Here is a 17,885-nt window from a genome sequence, read left to right on the forward strand (position 1 = left end):
ACAGATTTTGGGAAACAGCAGAGGTCCTTCATGTATCAGTATGTGTCCAATATGCAATATGTATGATTCGTTGAGTGAGTCATTCTGTCTGGATTGGAATCCCAGATCTGCAGTTTAGTAACTGTGATTTAGGTCTGGTAACTGTCTTTGCCTCTGTTTCCGCATCTGTAGAACAGGAATAAAAATGATAGTATTCTTTAAGTCATTGTGACTGCATGATTTACTGTGTGAAAAAGGCTTAGTCCCTGACACATAGTAAACATTGTGTTAATGTTAGCTATCATTATTATTACTGTGGGCTAGTAGCTCTAGTATTGTCTCTAATCCTTAGGACAGCCTGTAAAGTAAGTAGTGTTATCTGAGAATCCAAGGCTTAGAGAAGAAGCTGCTCTCCTGGGCCACAAGTCACTTCAAAACCTGAGCTTTTCCCACTATCCTATGTTGCCTCATAAATTTTAGTACCTCATTGCTGATAGAAGCCTTTTATATCATCTTAGACAGTGACTGAACTTGTCTGCAGAATGGATCGTTAAAGGCTGGGCTCTGGGGTTGGAGAGGTTTGTGTTCGAATCCTGATCCCACCACTCAAAGCAGCTGGGTGGTCTTGGAGAAGCTACTCAACTCCATGAAAGTTCCTCAGGTTGTAATAAGAATTACATTAGATAATGTATGGGAAGCTCTTGGCACACTATGTGCTGTGTGATTATTAATTTTTCATGATTATGATTTTTATTATAAATATGATCTAAGTCTCAGAGCTAGTTAGTCATGGAGGTATAACTGAAACGCTGGTAGGTCTTTTATTCAGTGCTCTCTCTTCTCTACTTTGCTATCTAATTGGTTAGTTTTCATTCATCCTTTTAGAATCTACATTTATAAAGTCAGAGCTGTTAGTGAAGATTTTATAAGAACACTTTCCAAGAGTTTTTTTGAACTGCCAAGTCCAGAGATTTAGGATGTAGCTTGGTGCTGAAGTAATTGGCTCTCTTAGTCTTGCATTATAAGAAGTTCCCTTTCAGAGTATAAGGTTGAGAACCATGAAAGGAACTCTCACATTTTGGTAATTGCTTTAAGGAATAGCTTACCTTTTAAAAACATACATTATTCAGCTACAACTCCTTCCTTCCCTCACCTTGCCGTTTTGACAATCTCCTCATCATACATCTTCACAATCTTGTTTTCTGAGTTTCCCCTTTTAACTATTTCCTCAAGTACCATCCCATAATAATATTTTCTTTTCAGTTTATCAACTAGTTGGGGAAGTGATGTACTTGTTAGTATTGAAGAGTTTCTGAGGAATATAGAAATGATTCAGTCTTAGGAGAATACAGAAATTATTTATTTATTTGTTTGTTTGTTTATTTATTTATTTTTTTTGCGGTACGCGGGCCTCTCACTGTTGTGGCTTCTCCCGTTGCGGAGCACAGGCTCCAGACGCGCAGGCTCAGCGGCCATGGCTCACGGGCCCAGCCGCTCCGCGGCATGTGGGATCTCCCGGACCGGGGTACGAACCCGTGTCCCCTGCATCGGCAGGCGGACTCTCAACCACTGCGCCACCAGGGAAGCCCCCAGAAATGATTTAATCTTTGGTGAATACAGAAATGATTTAATTTTCTACCTGTCAAAGAACTGAAGCATCGTGAAACTGGTCTTAGCTAGCTACTTGAAGCAAGCTGTACACTATTTACTGCAGTTATATCACATCAACAGACAGTTTGTGATCAGAGATTAATTCAGAAAGTCTCATTAATATGTTGAGCTAACAACAGGGATGAGATGTTTTAATACCTCCTTGAATACAACATTTGTTGTTTTCTTGTGTGAATGGGATGGATTTAGCTATGAAAAAGACTGAACTCCACAGTGCTCTGATATTGATAAAGTGGGTGTCTTCTAAACTTCTTTTAAATTTATTCCTCCTCTTCCTGGAGTTAACCAGATAGATTATAGTTTAATTTTCCCGATGGGGAGTTTTAAAGCAAAAGGACTAACAGTTTTTTTCCCCAACATAAGTGAGAGAACATCAGGAAATAGAATTGCAAATATATTTCCATTTTGTCATAAAGAACCTTAACATTTTTCCCTGTTACTTAGACATCAGTTTAAACTATGACATTTCTCTTGTTTTGACTAGCACTAGAGTAAGAGAGAGTAATGTTCTATATTACAAGGACCTCATTGCCTGAAATAAATCTCTAAGGATACCTTAAAATTCTCTTACCCCTCTCTTCTTGTGGTCACCATGGCTCTTCTGTTTGGTTATTGAGCTGCTTCACGGTGACAGTCATGCTAAACTTTTCAGCTACTGTTTTGAGCTTTCCCTTTCAAACTGGAGATTAGAGAGAAGTAAGTTTCACTTCCTCCCATCCCCCATAATGGAACCCAAGTTGAGCCAGGAAAGCTTTGTATTCATCATTGATCCATTTATCAATGCAAAGTTATTAAGTAATTTCCATTCAGCATCTGTGTAAGGTGCTGTGAAAACTGCAAAAGGCACTTTGGACCTCAAGAAACTCCCTTATTTTCCTCTTTTACTTTCCCTTCCTCCCCGTCTTTTACCAACTTCCCAAAGACTTTGAGGCTGTTTACTAAATCAAAGGTAGTGTGCAAGTACTAAAACAACCATAAGACAGAAATGTGACCATCTTTACTAGTATATGTTGGTAGGTCCATGGAGTGAGAGAACTAAATTTGGTTGTAGGTTTCCTGACCCCTAAGGCAGAAAGGGAATTACTAGCTTATGTAGCCTTCATTGTCTGACCAGAGAAAGCATTACAGTTTTTCCATGCTGGTAGACTCTCTTTGGGATCAAAACTGAAGATGGAATTTACTGGTTTACAAAGCGAATGTTGACTTTAGTGCAGTTTTCAAAGAGGAATAAGTATCGAGAGGAAAGACTGAGGGCATGGATTCATATCTGTCTTGCTTACTGTTATGTCCCAGGACTCAGCACAGTGCCTGGTGCATAGTAGGTATTGGATACATAGTTGTTCAATTAAAATGGTCCATTCAATGGACAATTTGCACCGACTTTCAATAACAATGAAGACACTATATACTCTGCCTTTGAATGTTGTATTCTCTCTCCCCAGAAGGCCATCCTCTAGCCCTCTTTACCTCCTTCTCATCCTTCTCATGTTAAATCCAACTTATTTTGTTTTAGTATCTCAAAAGGATCTGCTACTGAATGTCCTTTGCTGCAGTTCCATTTATAAGGAGTTATCACATATTTCATTTTTCATTTGAAAATCCAATGTTTTTTGCAGTGCAGAGCAGCCACGTTATTGTAAGTACTTACTCAGACAAATTAAATGATTCTGTGTAGTAGTTCTGAAAAGTCTAGTTTCCATGTGCAGAATCATGTTTATCATCATCCAAATTCAAAGGCACAAAATAGCACATTGGTAACTTATTCATAACATTCCCTTTCTACCTTGTTTGTTTTATTGTTAGAAACCAACCCAAATCCCATCTGTAGGGTGACACACATAAAAGGATGAAATTTAAATATCAGGGCTGTGATGGGGCGAAGCAATTGAGGCATATCTGGCCTTGAATTGGTGCCCTTTGCCTCCTGGCTGCATTATGTAAAGATAGGAGGATTGCCAGATTTTCCTTTAAGGGTTTGACTAACTGCTTCTTCAAGGCCTTAAGGTCTCTCAAGGAAGTGTACAGATAAGGCATTTTTAAACACAGTATTGGCCCAGGAGGAAGTCTTTTGGGGCTTTTACTTCATGATTACTGAACTTTCCTGCAAGCTTTTTTCCTCCACAGATTCTCCCTCCAGGAAGAGACGGAACATTCTTTACAATTGTAGCCTCCTTAAAGAATGACCTCCTCGCCTCAACAAGCGTCTTTTGGTATTACTGGCAAAAATGAATTGTCTTAAAGCTAACTTTTATTTTAAAACAAAAATTCTCTTTTGGAGGGGGAAGAATCTAATCTCAAGCCCTAGAAAATATAAGTTTAATGGCAAACTTGCTTCAAGGAGAGAAACAGAAAAAGCAAAATTGTTAAGTCAGCTGAAGAACTAATCAAGCGTATTGTTCCCTTGATTCTGTAAAATTACAACGAACCTTTTAGAAAGGTTGAAAAGATGTCCGTGGTGTGCTCTCAGTTTACTTTGTCTGTAAATGCATGTTCCCTCTTCCCCCTGGTTCCAGAGGCACTGGTGTGTGCTGAACGGGTTCTCCTAGATGAGGGCTGAGTGTCTTTCCAGATGACAGATGGTTCCCTCTGCTGGCTGAACTTAAATTCAGTCCTCTGAGCTGAGCCAACCTGGGAGGAATTGCTATCCTTCTCACTGATTATGAAAACAGTTTTGAGATCCATCCTTAAAGAAACCAACCATCTGTGACCAGTTTAAGTGCACACCGGAACTGATGATGAGCTAACTTACTTCCTCCTTTCCTCCCTCCCTCCCTCTCTCCCTCTCTCCCTCCCTTCTTTCCTCCCTCCCTTTTTTCTTACTTCCTTTGAGAAAAATTTAAATATACAGACAAGCACAAAAGGTAGTATAATAAGCATCTGTATTTCTACTATCTAAAAAGGAGCATCTGTTTATGTCTAGTCAGATTTACTTCTGGTTTGTTTCTTTTTAAAGAAATTATTGATGAAACTAAATTCTCTTTTAACTACCATATCCTGTTTTCCTTCCACCCTTCACTCTCTCAGCTGCCTGTACCTCCTGCTGAAAATTCCCTACCATAAATTTAGGATGTAATATTTAACTAGTCTATTGTTTATATTTTTATGTACACGCATATATATACCAACAACCAATATATACTATTTTGTTTAAATATTTTACGTTTAAATCTTTCCTTCTTGTTGCTTTTTTAATGTAACTATTTATGAAATTTATCTGTATTGATGCCTATAAAATCAATTGATTTTAACAGCTGCATAATATTCCATCCTATAAATATAGCACATTTTATTTGCCTATTCCCTTTCCAATGCAACTTTTAGGTCATTTCCAAGTTTTGCTATACAAAAACAAAAAAACACTGCAATAATCTTTTTAGTAGATGTCTCCTTGTGTCCATGTTGCTTGAGCCCTGTATACCCTGCAATGAGAATCAGTAAGCTGTAGGATATATGTAGTATTACTTTTGATAAATATAACAAAATTGCTCACCAGGATGATACCAATTCATGATTCGGCCAGAAGTAAGCTAGAGTATTATGCTATTTTTTTCCACCTCTTGGACAACACTGAATTTTGTCTGTCTTCTCCATGTTTACTATTCTAGTAAAAGAAAAATGGAATTCCATTATTTTAATATGTGTTTTCCTCTAGTGAGTCTGAGCTTTTTTTTACGTTCTTTGTCCATTGAGATTTCTTCTTTGAACCACCATTTTTTTTATATGTTTGTTCATCTTTGTTCTTGATTTTTGGAGTTCCTTATACATCCTGGTTACTTATTCTCTGTTACGTATGTTGCCACTATCTTTGTCTGGTCTGGCATTTGAGAAGATTACTGCTTCTGATGATCAGTAAGTTAAATTGTTATGGTTTCTAATTTAATTCTATGTATTATCAAGGAATTAGGTGTTATCTTCCTCCCCTCAGTCCACTGCCAATCCTTTCGGATCTTCTTTCAAAATATGCAGCAGATGATTGCCCACTTCTCCCTGTCCCCTGTGCTATCTGATGTTTTATCCTCATTTAAAAAAATTACTCTCTCGGGGCTTCCCTGGTGGCGCAGTGGTTAAGGATCTGCCTGCTAATGCTGGGGACATGGGTTCGAGCCCTGGTCTGGGAAGATCCCACATGCTGTGGAACAACTAAGCCCGTGCACCACAGCTACTGAGCCTGTGCTCTACAGCCCGCAAGCCACAACTATGGAGCCCATGCGCCACATCTACTGAAGCCTGGGTGCCCTAGAGCCTATGCTCCACAATAACAGAAGCCACCGTAATGAGAAGCCCGTGCATTGCAACGAAGAGTAGCCCCCGCTGTCCACAGCTAGAGAAAGCCAGCGTGCAGCAATGAAGACCCAACACAGCGAAAAATAAATAAATTTAAAAAAATTACTCTCTCGATAGATATACCCTTGATATATTATTATGCCCATTTGACAGAAGTGAAAAGAGAGGCTCAGTGAAGTTCAGCAGCTGTATAAGACACAGAGATGGTAAATGTATTACTAGAATTCAAACTCAGGTCAGTAGGACCAAAAACCCTTGTTCCTTCCACTGTCAGTTTCCCTCAGATTCTCATGGACACCAAGGTTTCAAAGGAAAGGAAGTAGATTGACCCATAAAATACCTTTCAGACAGATGCTTCGGTACAGACCGCCACAAAACCAGAGAAGTACTCTTCCTACTGACTTCTGGGTTGGCCTCATCTTTATGCAAAATGGAAAACTCCTGTGCCAGGACTGGCTGGCTCTGAGGAAGGGCAAATAATAATGCAGCCAGAACAGCCCAGGACTAGAAATGGGAAGATGGAATGTCAAAGCACCATTCTGCTCCTTACTTTATGTGATCTTGTAGGAGTCACTTAAGCCACTCTTGAATCGTGATCTCTCTTGTGCAGAGTAATGACAATACTTAGAATTTGCACATGTGCCTTTTTTTTTTTTTTTTTTTTTTGCGGTACGCGGGCCTCTCACTGTCGTGGCCTCTCCCGTTGCGGAGCGCAGGCCCAGCGGCCATGGCTCACGAACCCAGCCGCTCCGCGGCATGTGGGATCCTCCCGGACCGGGGCACGAACCCGCGTCCCCTGCATCGGCAGGCGGACTCTCAACCACTGCGCCACCAGGGAAGCCCCCCATGTGCCTTTATTCTACCCTTTTAACAGTACCAATGCTGTCATGCTCGCTCAGTTATCACGGTGAATGTCTCTAATGAAGTTGTACTATAAGCCGTCTAGATCACTGCAGAAATGATCATCTGGATTTCTCGTTTATGGTGTAGGTATCCCAGGACTGCCTGCTTGCCAAGACCCTCTGTAAAACTCCATGCACCCTGCTGTTGAGCGCTCTGAGGAGGTAAGAGTATTCAGAGAGGTAGAGTTTACTTAATTTAACAATTTTTCATAGAGTTAAGTATAACTGACCAACTATGGGTATCCTTATAATAGTAGTAAGATTTCTATGTACATATAAAATAGAACTCTTAAAATGGTAAAATTTGGGGGCTCAATTTTCTTAGAGAATTTACCCTCTCCTGACTTCTATTTGTAGCTGCCATTTAAAACTTGGGGTATAAATATTATGTCAGTTAAATAAAGAAGTGATAACTTCACTTTCTGGAGAAAGCATTACCTTCCCTTTCGTGAAATGTAGCTTTACCGTTACCTGATTGACATGCTATTATATTATTCTACCTTCCACCAGACAGTTACACATATTTAATAATTTTTATGTATAAAAAGTAAGGTTAAGCAGTTCCAAAGACAAGTTGTTATGCTTTGCATGGTTTTGAGAATGATCGTGGAGATGAAATGACGTTAGTAGTAGCAGGAGGACACACTGATATGAAACGTATCTCCTGAAATAGCAAGGGATTGTTCTTGGTCAGAGGAAATCCTAGTGGCATTTGCTGGGACAGTGAAGAATAAATCTTATAAAAAGGCCTGAGGATAGGGCAAAATAATTACTCTTCTTTGTATGTCTTTGGATGGTTTCACTGGATAAGTTTAATATACATTAAAAAAATAGCAATAAAGGAAGGGAATGTGCTAATGTGGCAAAACTTCCTCAGTTTTGATGATGTCAGTGGACAGTGTTCATTTAATCCCTCCCTAGAACTCATTTGTGTATACCCCTCTCCTTTTCTCTCATCCCTTCTCATCTGTACTCCCCTCATAGTATCTCCCATTCCGAGGTCTCAACAGACAATTTAGCATGTGTAATAAATATAAATATTGAATAGCCCCATGTGTCAGAACACAAAGATTTTGTATACTTTCAGTCAAGACCCAGTCTCCTGTTTCCACTTTACATTGTCTGCTTACTTACTCTTGGCCCTGTTTTCTATTCTCTCTCGTTCCACAGTTGCTTGAAACTCATGGATTTATGCAAAAGACTGCCCCTCACATTTGTAGGACTGTGACACATTGCTATATTTTCTAGAAATACTCACCAAATGCAGATTATGGAGGGATGAGTCAGGCATCTTCACTTCTTAATGTGCCCGATTTCTTTCTGGTGAATCACCTTCCTCTCGAGTGTTTTTCTGGAAGATGCAGAAGGTTTAAGGACAGTAAATGAAATGAGCTGAAATGGAACCCTGGTGTTACGTGTTTCTTTACTATGAGCTTTGCATGGAATTGTTCAATCCTTATGTTATGGTTCTGTTTAGTGTTTTTGAGCCCTGAAGCAAGGCTCTTTTTAACATGAAAGCTGTCAATATGAAATATATATGTCTGAAAGAGGGGCATTTTAATATTAATAATTAGTGGAAGGAGGAATTATAGGCTATAACTTTGAGTTTTAAGAGCTCCACTTACTTCTCTTTGCTTAGAAACACTTCTCTTTTCTCTCCTCATAGTAAAAGGCATGTGCTTGTTGATTCCAAAGCCCCACACTTTGCTGTTTCTTTTCTTTAAAAAGACTGACTCAGGGCTTCCCTGGTGGCGCAGTGGTTGCGGGTCCGCCTGCCGATGCGGGGGGCACGGGTTCATGCCCTGGTCCAGGAGGATCCTGCGTGCCGCGGAGTGGCTAGGCCCATGAGCCGTGGCCGCTGGGCCTGCGCGTCCGGAGCCTGTGCTCTGCAGCGGGAGAGGCCACAGCAGTGAGAGGCCCGCATACCGCAAAAAAAAAAAAAAAAAAAAGACTGACTCAGATTTCTGCTATTTGCTGTGTGATCTCAGTTAACTCACTTAACCTCTCTGAGCTGTGATGTCCTCCTCCGTAATATGAGGCTAATTATAGGAACTACCTCATAGAATGGTTGTAAAGGATTAAATGACAATTTTTATAAAATGATTAGCAAGATACCTGGTGTACAGAAACTCAAAAAATGGTAAGAACTATTATCAGCAGGAAATGTGCACTTATGAATTCCGTATTGGTGTTTAAGGATATCATTTTCAATATTCTGTTTCTCTTAGGATATTACCTATTGCAGTTTTCAGTGAGGCAAGATATAGAGATATCTGAGACCAAAAAACTAAGGTAAAATAAATAACGTGGCAAAGTACCATGTAGATAATCTTTGGTAGTCATGATCCTGTACAAGCCTCATTACTTTGAGATTACATGCTGCCAGTGTAAGAGCCAGATCTGATTGATGTTTTATATTTTATCATTTAACTTTATGCTGTACTTTCATTCCAAGTCTTCTCATGTATTTGGCAGGATGATCAAGGAAACTCTGAGTGTGACTTATGTTTCTAGTTAAAACCAAAACCCAATATCACTAGGTGAAGTAATGAATGGAGGTTAAGTATTTTGAGGAGAGAAAGTGCTAAATGCAAAGGAATATTTCCTATATGTTTTTACTTGTTTCCATTTCTCGTATGGCTAAGTGAACTCTACTGAACCTGGCATTTTCACAGATAGCAACTATAAAGTATGGGGGAAATATTACCTGAAAGCCCTAGAGAGTAAAAATAAGCAGGTAGATTCTGAAAGGGAATTGAGATTCAACACTTGGAAGCAGGGGCCAGTGCAGAGTGAGTTCCCCATTTTACAGCTTTTCGACTGAGGACATGTTGAGGTTAATTAATGTCACTTGGGGTGACTAATTCCAGTAGAAAAACCACATTCTTTTTGGTTTGAAGACCCAAAGAACAGGGTTTAGGGCAACGACAGCCACTGGAAAATGAAGCTAGAATTCTGGAAAGGAGAGAGGAAGACAGGGGAGGCTCCCAACTCAATGTATAAATACTACCCAAAGTTTTGACTGACCCCTGAACCACGAACGTGTGGGGCAGCCACCCAAGAGATGGTTTTCAATTTGTGTATAACCGAATTAATTGCCTGCTAAAACAAACCAGTGCTCTTCAAAGAAGTCTAACAGATTTTAGAGTCTTTACTCCATAATATTCACATTCATACATTCCCATGATACAACCCTGAATTACATAGCATAATGAAGAACCAAGAAAATGTGACGACCCCTTCTGAAGAGAAAAGGCATTAGTCTGAGACTAATTCCAAGATGACCCAAAGGTAGGAATTAGCCAAGATTTTAAAGCAGCTATTATAACCATACTCAACGAGGACAGAAAGATACACTCATAATGAGTAAAAACATAGTAAATAGAAACTATAGGAAAGAACCAAATGGCAATTCCAGAACTGAAAAATACAATATCTGAAATAAAAATTCACTGACTGAGCTTACATCCATTGGAAGTAACAGAAGAAGGTGTCAGTGAACCTAAAGATAGAGCAGTAGAAATTTTCTTTCTGAAGAACAGAAAGAAAAAGATTTAAAAAACTGAACAGAAAAAAATGAAAAGAGCCTCAGGGGCCTGTGTGACATAAGTAAAAATGTCTAACATACAAGTAATTGGAGTCTCAGAAGGAGAGAAGAAAGAGAATGGGACAGAAAAATATTTGAAGAAATAATGGCCAAAAATTTTTAAATTTGATGAAACACATACATTTACAGATCAAGAAAGTCAGTGGACCTCAAACAGGATAAATTTGAAGAAAACTATGCCTGTGCACATCGTATTCAGACCGCTGGACACCAACAATAGGAGAAAATTTTGATAATAGCCAGAGAAAAATGGCAGGTTACCTTCCAGGAAACAGTGCTTTAAATTAGCACTACCTTCTCATCAGAAACTACAGAGTCTAGAAAAACTAAAATGATATTTTTGAACAGAGGAAAAAAAACCCTGTTAACCCAGAAATCTATATATAGTGAAAATATCCCTTGAGAATGAAGGCTAATTAAAGACATTTTCAGATAAAAGTAAACTAAGAGAATTCATTGCCAGCAGACCTACATCACAAGAAATGCTAAAGGAAGTTATTCAGGCTGAAGTGAGATAACACCAGATGGAATCTTAAATCTTCAGGAAGGAATGAAGAATGTCAGAGATTGTAAATATAAAAGAGTATTTTTTTCATCTCAGTGTCTTTAAAATACACAGAACTTTTTAAAGCCAAACCATAACACTGCCTTGTGGTGCTTATAATGTGCTGTTTGTAGATGTCATACATAGGACAATTATAGCATAAATAATGAGGGGAGTGCATAGTAAATGGACTTATACAGTTGCATGGTTTTCGATTTTATATGAGGTGGTATGAAGTGAACTCTAAGTAGACTGTGAAAGGTCAAGAATGTATATTTTACTGCTTTAGAACTATCACTAAAAATCCAATAGATAAAGTAGAATCCTAAACACCTTTAAAATGATCCCAAAAGAATGCAGGAAAGAACAGAGAACAAGAAACAGAGGGGGCAAACAGAAACCAAACAATGAAATTGTAGCTCTAAATGCAAACATATCATGCTAATCATATTTAATTATATTAAATGTTAATGGACTAAATACTTTAATTAAAAATCAGAGTTTATCAGGATGGATTAAAAAAACAACTATTTTCTGTTAAAAGATAAACTTTAAATATAAAAATACAGTTAAGTTTAAAGTAAATTGGTGGAAAAAGATACACCATGGAAATAGCATAAGAAGTCTAGAGTGCCTATATTAATATCAGAGAAATTAAACTTTAAGACAAAAGGTATTACCAGAGTTAGTGTTTGATAATAATAAATAGGTTATTACATTAAGATAAGAATTATAAATTAGTGTATATACCTGGTAAAATTCCAATGAGATTACTTTAAGTATTTTTGAGTCTAGAATTTTTTGAGGACTATCTCAATTTTGCATCAAGAGACACAGGTGACTCGTCACTTTAGGCTAACAACCATTTTGTAAAATTGTGGAATCAAAGCTCAACACAAGTGAAAAAAAGCATAGTTGGAGAGTGTGGATATCTGTATGTCAAATATATGTGAGGGTCCCTAGCCTGGAATCACGTGACACAAATCCTAGTTATTACTAGCTTCTTTATTAGCTAGCTAAGAAATAGTACCTCATTTGTGATGGTTTATAACCAATTTAAAATAAGATTAATAAAATATACATAGAAAATCAGAAAAGAAATCCACCAGTCACTGTTGCTGACAGGGTTGCGAATATATACTAAGCACATAAATTCACTCTTGGGTTGTCTGGCAGGCAGAGCAAAGAGGGAAACACAGGAAGTTGCATATTCTTATGATCAGAAATGTTAAAACATGTCAGAAATTTCTCATGTGATCTTGAAGATCCCTTCCTGTATTTGAGATTTCATAAAAATGGGGTAATAACATCTACCTTTCAGAATCTTGGTAGGAATGATTGAGACACACTGGTACATAAATGTTAGTTTACTGTTGTCTTTATATAACTCCAATAAAGGTTCATGGTAGAAATCTAAGGAGTCTGACTGTAGCTAACTTAGTTAAAACTCCAGAGTCTGAACTTCTATGGGTCATCTAGTTACTATTTATTTAAGTGCCACTATGTTGTCAGTAACCGTGAAGCATTTTTACAGTCTTCTCCATACAAAGTAGATGTTACTGTCTGTGTTTCATAAGTTAGGCAGCTGAGCCCCAGAGAAGTGATGTCACTTGACTAACGCCACGTATAAAGGTTTTAGTCAAAACTTGAACCCCTATCTCTACGTCACCAAAGCCCATGGTTTTTCTACTACATTACACTGCTTCTAAAATATGGAAGAGTTTAACAGTATTGGTATTATTTCCAAGAAGTATTCCAGTTTATAAAGCTGTCATTGTGAAGAACCAGCACACACTGGGTTAGAATTTGTGTTATGTGAAATCACAGAGAGAGTCATGACTCAGAAGGCTCCACATACCCCTGAGAGCATCAGAATGTCTATATTTTGTGTTTGTGTTTTGTTTTTTAAAAAATAATTTCTTGGTCAAGACTTGAGGACTTGGAGAGTGACAGAGAGTAAGGTCACCCTGGGACCACTAGTGACAGCTTTGCCAATACGGTTAGAATGTTCTTTAACTGTAAAGCTTACTTAATGAAAAGAGGCCCCCCCAAAAAACCTTTTTACTAACGTGTAGTGCTCTCTTGTCCGTTTGAAATGAGCAAACTGTCAGCCTGCCGATTACCATGCATACAGTATATGCTCATTAAGTCATGCACTGTAAGTTTCTTCAGGTTGTCAAACTGCTTAATTGAAAAAATGTGTAGTGTCGCTCTTACAGGAAAGAGGCAGGAATCAAAGGGCTGGAGAGTTTACTCTTAATATTTCAGAGTTTGCTTTTAAGTGCAGCCAGAAATTGTTCTATTTTACAGTTTTGATTAAAGGACTGTTCCTTCTGCATCTTTTTTGGTTTCGTTTATAATTCAAACACTGTAATGATAATGGAGTTGCTTTTATAATAGAGCTACTAAATCATTCTGCCAGGAGATGAAAACCAAAGTAAAGGGCTCACCTTTTTGTGCTGTAGCTCTAAGGCCGACTTGGGTGTGTTGAGGCTGAAACAAACTGGGAATAAGAGGTCTGGATGGGTTTTAGTTTTGCTAAATCTCTGCTGCTGTGTTTTCATTTTAGGAGGTTTAGGCCTTAGCATCACCTCAATGGGTGAGTTAATCCCTATGAGAGCTGATACCCTTAGGCTATCATGGCCTATGATAATTAGGCTGTTTGATTTGTTTGCATGGTAGCTCTAAAAAATACCAGTGCCCAAGCTCCACCCCAGATCAAATAAATCAGAATCCTTGGGGGTAACTGTTTTTAAAAGCTCTCCAGGTTATTCTATTATGAGCCAGGGTTGACAGAGCCTGGCCTAAATTGACTCGACTCGTCCAGCATTTCAATTCAACTGATCCAGCAGCTCTTATCATCAACCACAAGGCATCAACCAACGACTTAGCAACCAATAAACACTTCAGGGTTTCAGAAGGTTAAAAACTCTGATTTCTGAGCTCCACTTAGATCTATAAATGAGATTCTTTGGAGATAGGACCCAGGAGTCTCCATTTTTAACCAGAACTCTAGGTGATTCTTATGCCCTAAGGTATGAGAATTTGCTAGAGAAGCAAGATGATCTTTATAAGTGAAGCTGAGCGGAACTTCAGAGGAAAGTGCATAAATCACAGTAAAATCAGGGCAGGCTTTTTTTTTTTTTTTTTAAATGGATTTTGGTACATTCATTTAGGCTACCTGGGATCATACATGGTTATAATGGCATTAGTTTTTTGGGGGGATAACCCCCCACAGCATCACCACCACTATTATGAGACCCTGGGATGCACACACACTTTGTAGCTTCTTTAACCTTTAGACACCTGGGCCTAATGACTAGGGCCAATGCATTTTTCAAGGGCTTAGAAAAATATTGAGAACTAAAAGGGAAAGAAAATGATTTTGAATTTGAAGTATGTAGAAATTGCAGAGTCAGGACAATTAGATATTTAATAAAATGTCAACAAAATAGAACATTGTGCTATTGCTATTAATTACTAAATTTAGTAATTATAAAGAGTCTATGTTTAGAGACATTTTATGAGTTTGCTTTTCTCACTTCTTAAGAATGTCTGAATTGCATGATGATTGTTGAGAAATTTTAACCAATTTTAAAATTTAATAAACCAAATTGTTTGTAACCAAATGATTTCAAATGCAAAAATACAAAAATCTTCTCAAAAATTTTTCATCGAACACTTATTTATTGTAATGTATCATATATAATATTGTATTGAGCCTCCCAAAGAAAAGGTCCCTAGGACCTAGGAAGGTCATGTACCCCAGAGTATATACTTAAAAATTAAAGGATATTTAATTGTCCAGAACTCCACTCTCATTGACAAGGCTATCAAAATATGCCTAAGCAACCTTCTAAAGATATAGTTGAAACTAAATATTGTTGCTCACCTTCCCTCGGGGGAAAAAAAAAAAAGCCAAAAAGGATAAAAGAAAAAAAATTTTTTTTAGCTACATACCACACTCCCTTTAAACGTACATCACTTACATAAAAGTTGGGAAGGTTAATGAGCATCAGATGAGACTGACAACGCCAATTGCACACTATATCTCTTGCTCAGAAAATTACCCCTAAGAAATTGTGATAATAGTAGTGAAATAACACGTGACTAAAATAAAAGAGAAGTAGATGCCCTAGAAATTTGGAGTCTCTGAGGTCAGTTGGTAACTAGAAATAAATGTCTTTTAAAAATTCTCCATTCCACTTTCATACCTTGGATTTGATTACATACTAGGTCCCCAGTTTCAGAATTCTTCTGATCCATCGATTATGAGTCCCACTACTAACATCTTACTTAAGGTACATCTTCTCCTTTTCTTAGCCCCTTTTTGTTTCTTTTATAAAAGTTACCACTGCTGTTTTATTTATTTTTTGGTTTACCTTCTTTTTTGACTGTCTCCTCCCCAAGAATATAAACTCCATGAAATCATGAGTTATGCCTGTACTTTACCAAATCAATCATGCAGAAGAAAGGGTGGTGACAATTGATCACTTTGTCCTTGCCAGCAATGATTAGTCAGGAGCGTCATACTACTGGGACAGTGTTACAGATGCTTATGGTCAGGAAATATTTTAAAACACCTTTTATAAACTTGGATTCTGTAACGCCAAGTCAATAAATGAGTGAAGGAAAGGAAGCTATATTTGAGTTTCATCTATATCTCTCTTACCTCCTGCAGCGTCCAAAAGGAAGAAAAAAAGACAAAAAAAGGGAAGGAATCAGCTTTTCTATAAATTCTGTGACTTCTAGATGAATAAACTGGTTAATTGTTCACTTGAAAAATGACTACTTTATACTTTTGGAAAAGGGCCTGAATATTTCTTGGCAATACTTCAACTGATTAATAATTTAGAATGGTGATTGACTGGAGAATGGAAGTGGAGCTAATAGCCTCTCATTTTCCTCTTTATTATTTTAGACAAACTGGTAAGTCATGGTAGAGGTGTGGGGAGTTTCTGGGTCAACTGACTAGAAGCTTTGGATTAAAAATGGAGAGAGGTATTTGGTCTCTCTAAGGTGTTGACTTCACCCATAATGGAGCTGGATGACTTTGTGATGTGTTGCTTCTGATACTTAGCTGCTTAGAGTTGCTATTGCATGCCCAAAAAGTCTGTGTGAACTACAGGCAACTCCTACTGTGACTGCTGTGTGCCATATCAGGCTAGACACTGGTTGGGAAGAAACAATGGGTCCAACACAATTCTAACCTTAAGAAGTTCAAAAATCTGGCAAGAGAGACACATATGTCTATAAATCATTATTCTACCAGGTAAAAAGTATTAAGTGTCTTAGGAGAGGGCTATGAACAAACACCATGGGGGCCATTAACTTATGGATTGATGTGAGGGATCTGCCTAATTGGGAATTAGTGATTTGAAACAATGTGAGAAAGTTAAACTATCTAGTAGTAACTGTATATGCTGGTAACAGCAATCAGAATGAGAAAATGCCTAAGAAAGGAATGCTGGCATGAGAACCTGGTTGGGATTTCCAGGGCTATGTAAAGCTCTGTGCCTGTATTCAGAAAGACAGGATTCGGATAAATTGTATCCTAGAAGGAGTGAAGTGAGCCTTATCCTAGAAAATGCACAAGGGTTTAGCTGGAAATTTCTACGTGTTTTGGGGAGAGGCTGTAGCTTTAAAAGCAGCCAGTGTTATTGTGGATGTTGCCAGGGGTGCTGATGTTCTTCTGCCTCTAAGGGAAGAGTATCTGGGCCCCCCAACTGAATCCCACAAATTCTGAAGAGAGTTGAGTTTTTCATCTAAATAAGGCAGTGTGTATTTGAGTGCCAAATCTGCTTCCACTGGCTGAATGTTTTGCTAGTATAATCAGGGCCTGAATGCAATTAAGACTCACCTCAAGGAGCAATGAATTATGCATGCTTTCCCTGACCTCCCATCTCCCGAGGACTTAAGTAACTTCCAGAATACTCACGTTTTGAATATATGTTATTGTTATGGACAAAATTTTGTCCCTCCAAAATTCGTATGTTGAAGCTCTAACCTCCAATGTGACTGTATTTAGAGGGAGGGCCCGTAAAGAGGTAATAAGGGTTAAATGAGGTCATAAGGGTGAGGCCCTAATCCAATATGACTGGTGTTCTTATAAAAAGAGGAAAAGACACCAGAGATGCAGCCACAGAGAGAAGAAATCCTGTGCACAGCAAGAAGGTGGCCTGCTGCAAGCCAAGGAGAGAGGCCTCAGGGGAAATCAAATGTGCTGACATCTTGATCTTGGACTTTCAGCCCCTAGAACTGTTGAGAAGTACACTTCTGTGGTATTTTGTTATGTCAGTCCTAGAAGACTAATATGGTTATTGACAAATCCTCCTGCGGGTTTGATTTGTGAGCCTAAGTCAATGACAAGTTAAATGGAACTCTCAGTTTGGGCCAAAGCCACCATGAAAGTCCTTAGGAAATGATTCTCCTTCCCTTCTCATTAAGTAGTATCTAGCATAACCATGGTATAAAGCTACTCATTTATACAGAGCAAATTTTTTACTCAGACATCTACTTATTCACCAAATGTTCATTGAGTGCCTACTATGTGCCAGTTACTCACAGATTATGATCAGAAGGAGCTGTCAGTCTAGAACAGGAAATATAACAGGCATTTGTTTGTGGAAATACCATGGGCATGCCAAGACTGAAGGGATTCATTGCAACTGAATGGCAGGGAAGACTCCTGGTGGAGGTGGAGTTGAAGGAGGGCTTTGGAGGATAGATGGGGTTTGGTCATGCAGGGTTGGGCAGTGGGGGAAAGAGGAAGGAATAGTGAGCAAAGGCTTAGAGGCGTAACCCTGGGAAGTTTATGGGGAGATGTGCACTTTGACTGAAATGTAGAATATGCAAAGGTAAATTTTCCTTCATAAGGCTGAGCTATCTCAGACTCAGA

General features: G+C 38.4%; 1 protein-coding gene across 11 annotated transcripts in view; it reads left to right on the plus strand.

Annotated features, from left to right (window-relative positions):
- Positions 1–17,885, plus strand: part of FHIT (fragile histidine triad diadenosine triphosphatase) — a 1,482,405-nt gene that overhangs the window by 417,160 nt on the left and 1,047,360 nt on the right. For all 11 annotated transcript variants that reach the window (XM_082639705.1, XM_082639702.1, XM_082639708.1 and 8 more), the window contains one exon: positions 6,925–6,998. In XM_082639705.1, coding sequence (XP_082495831.1) covers positions 6,969–6,998 — 30 coding nt within the window. In that variant the 5' untranslated portion in view covers positions 6,925–6,968. The remainder of the gene's footprint in view (positions 1–6,924; positions 6,999–17,885) is intronic.

Source organism: Mesoplodon mirus (genome assembly GCF_964341445.2).
Source record: "Mesoplodon mirus genome assembly, chromosome: 12".
NCBI classification, from domain to species: Eukaryota; Metazoa; Chordata; class Mammalia; order Artiodactyla; family Ziphiidae; genus Mesoplodon; species Mesoplodon mirus.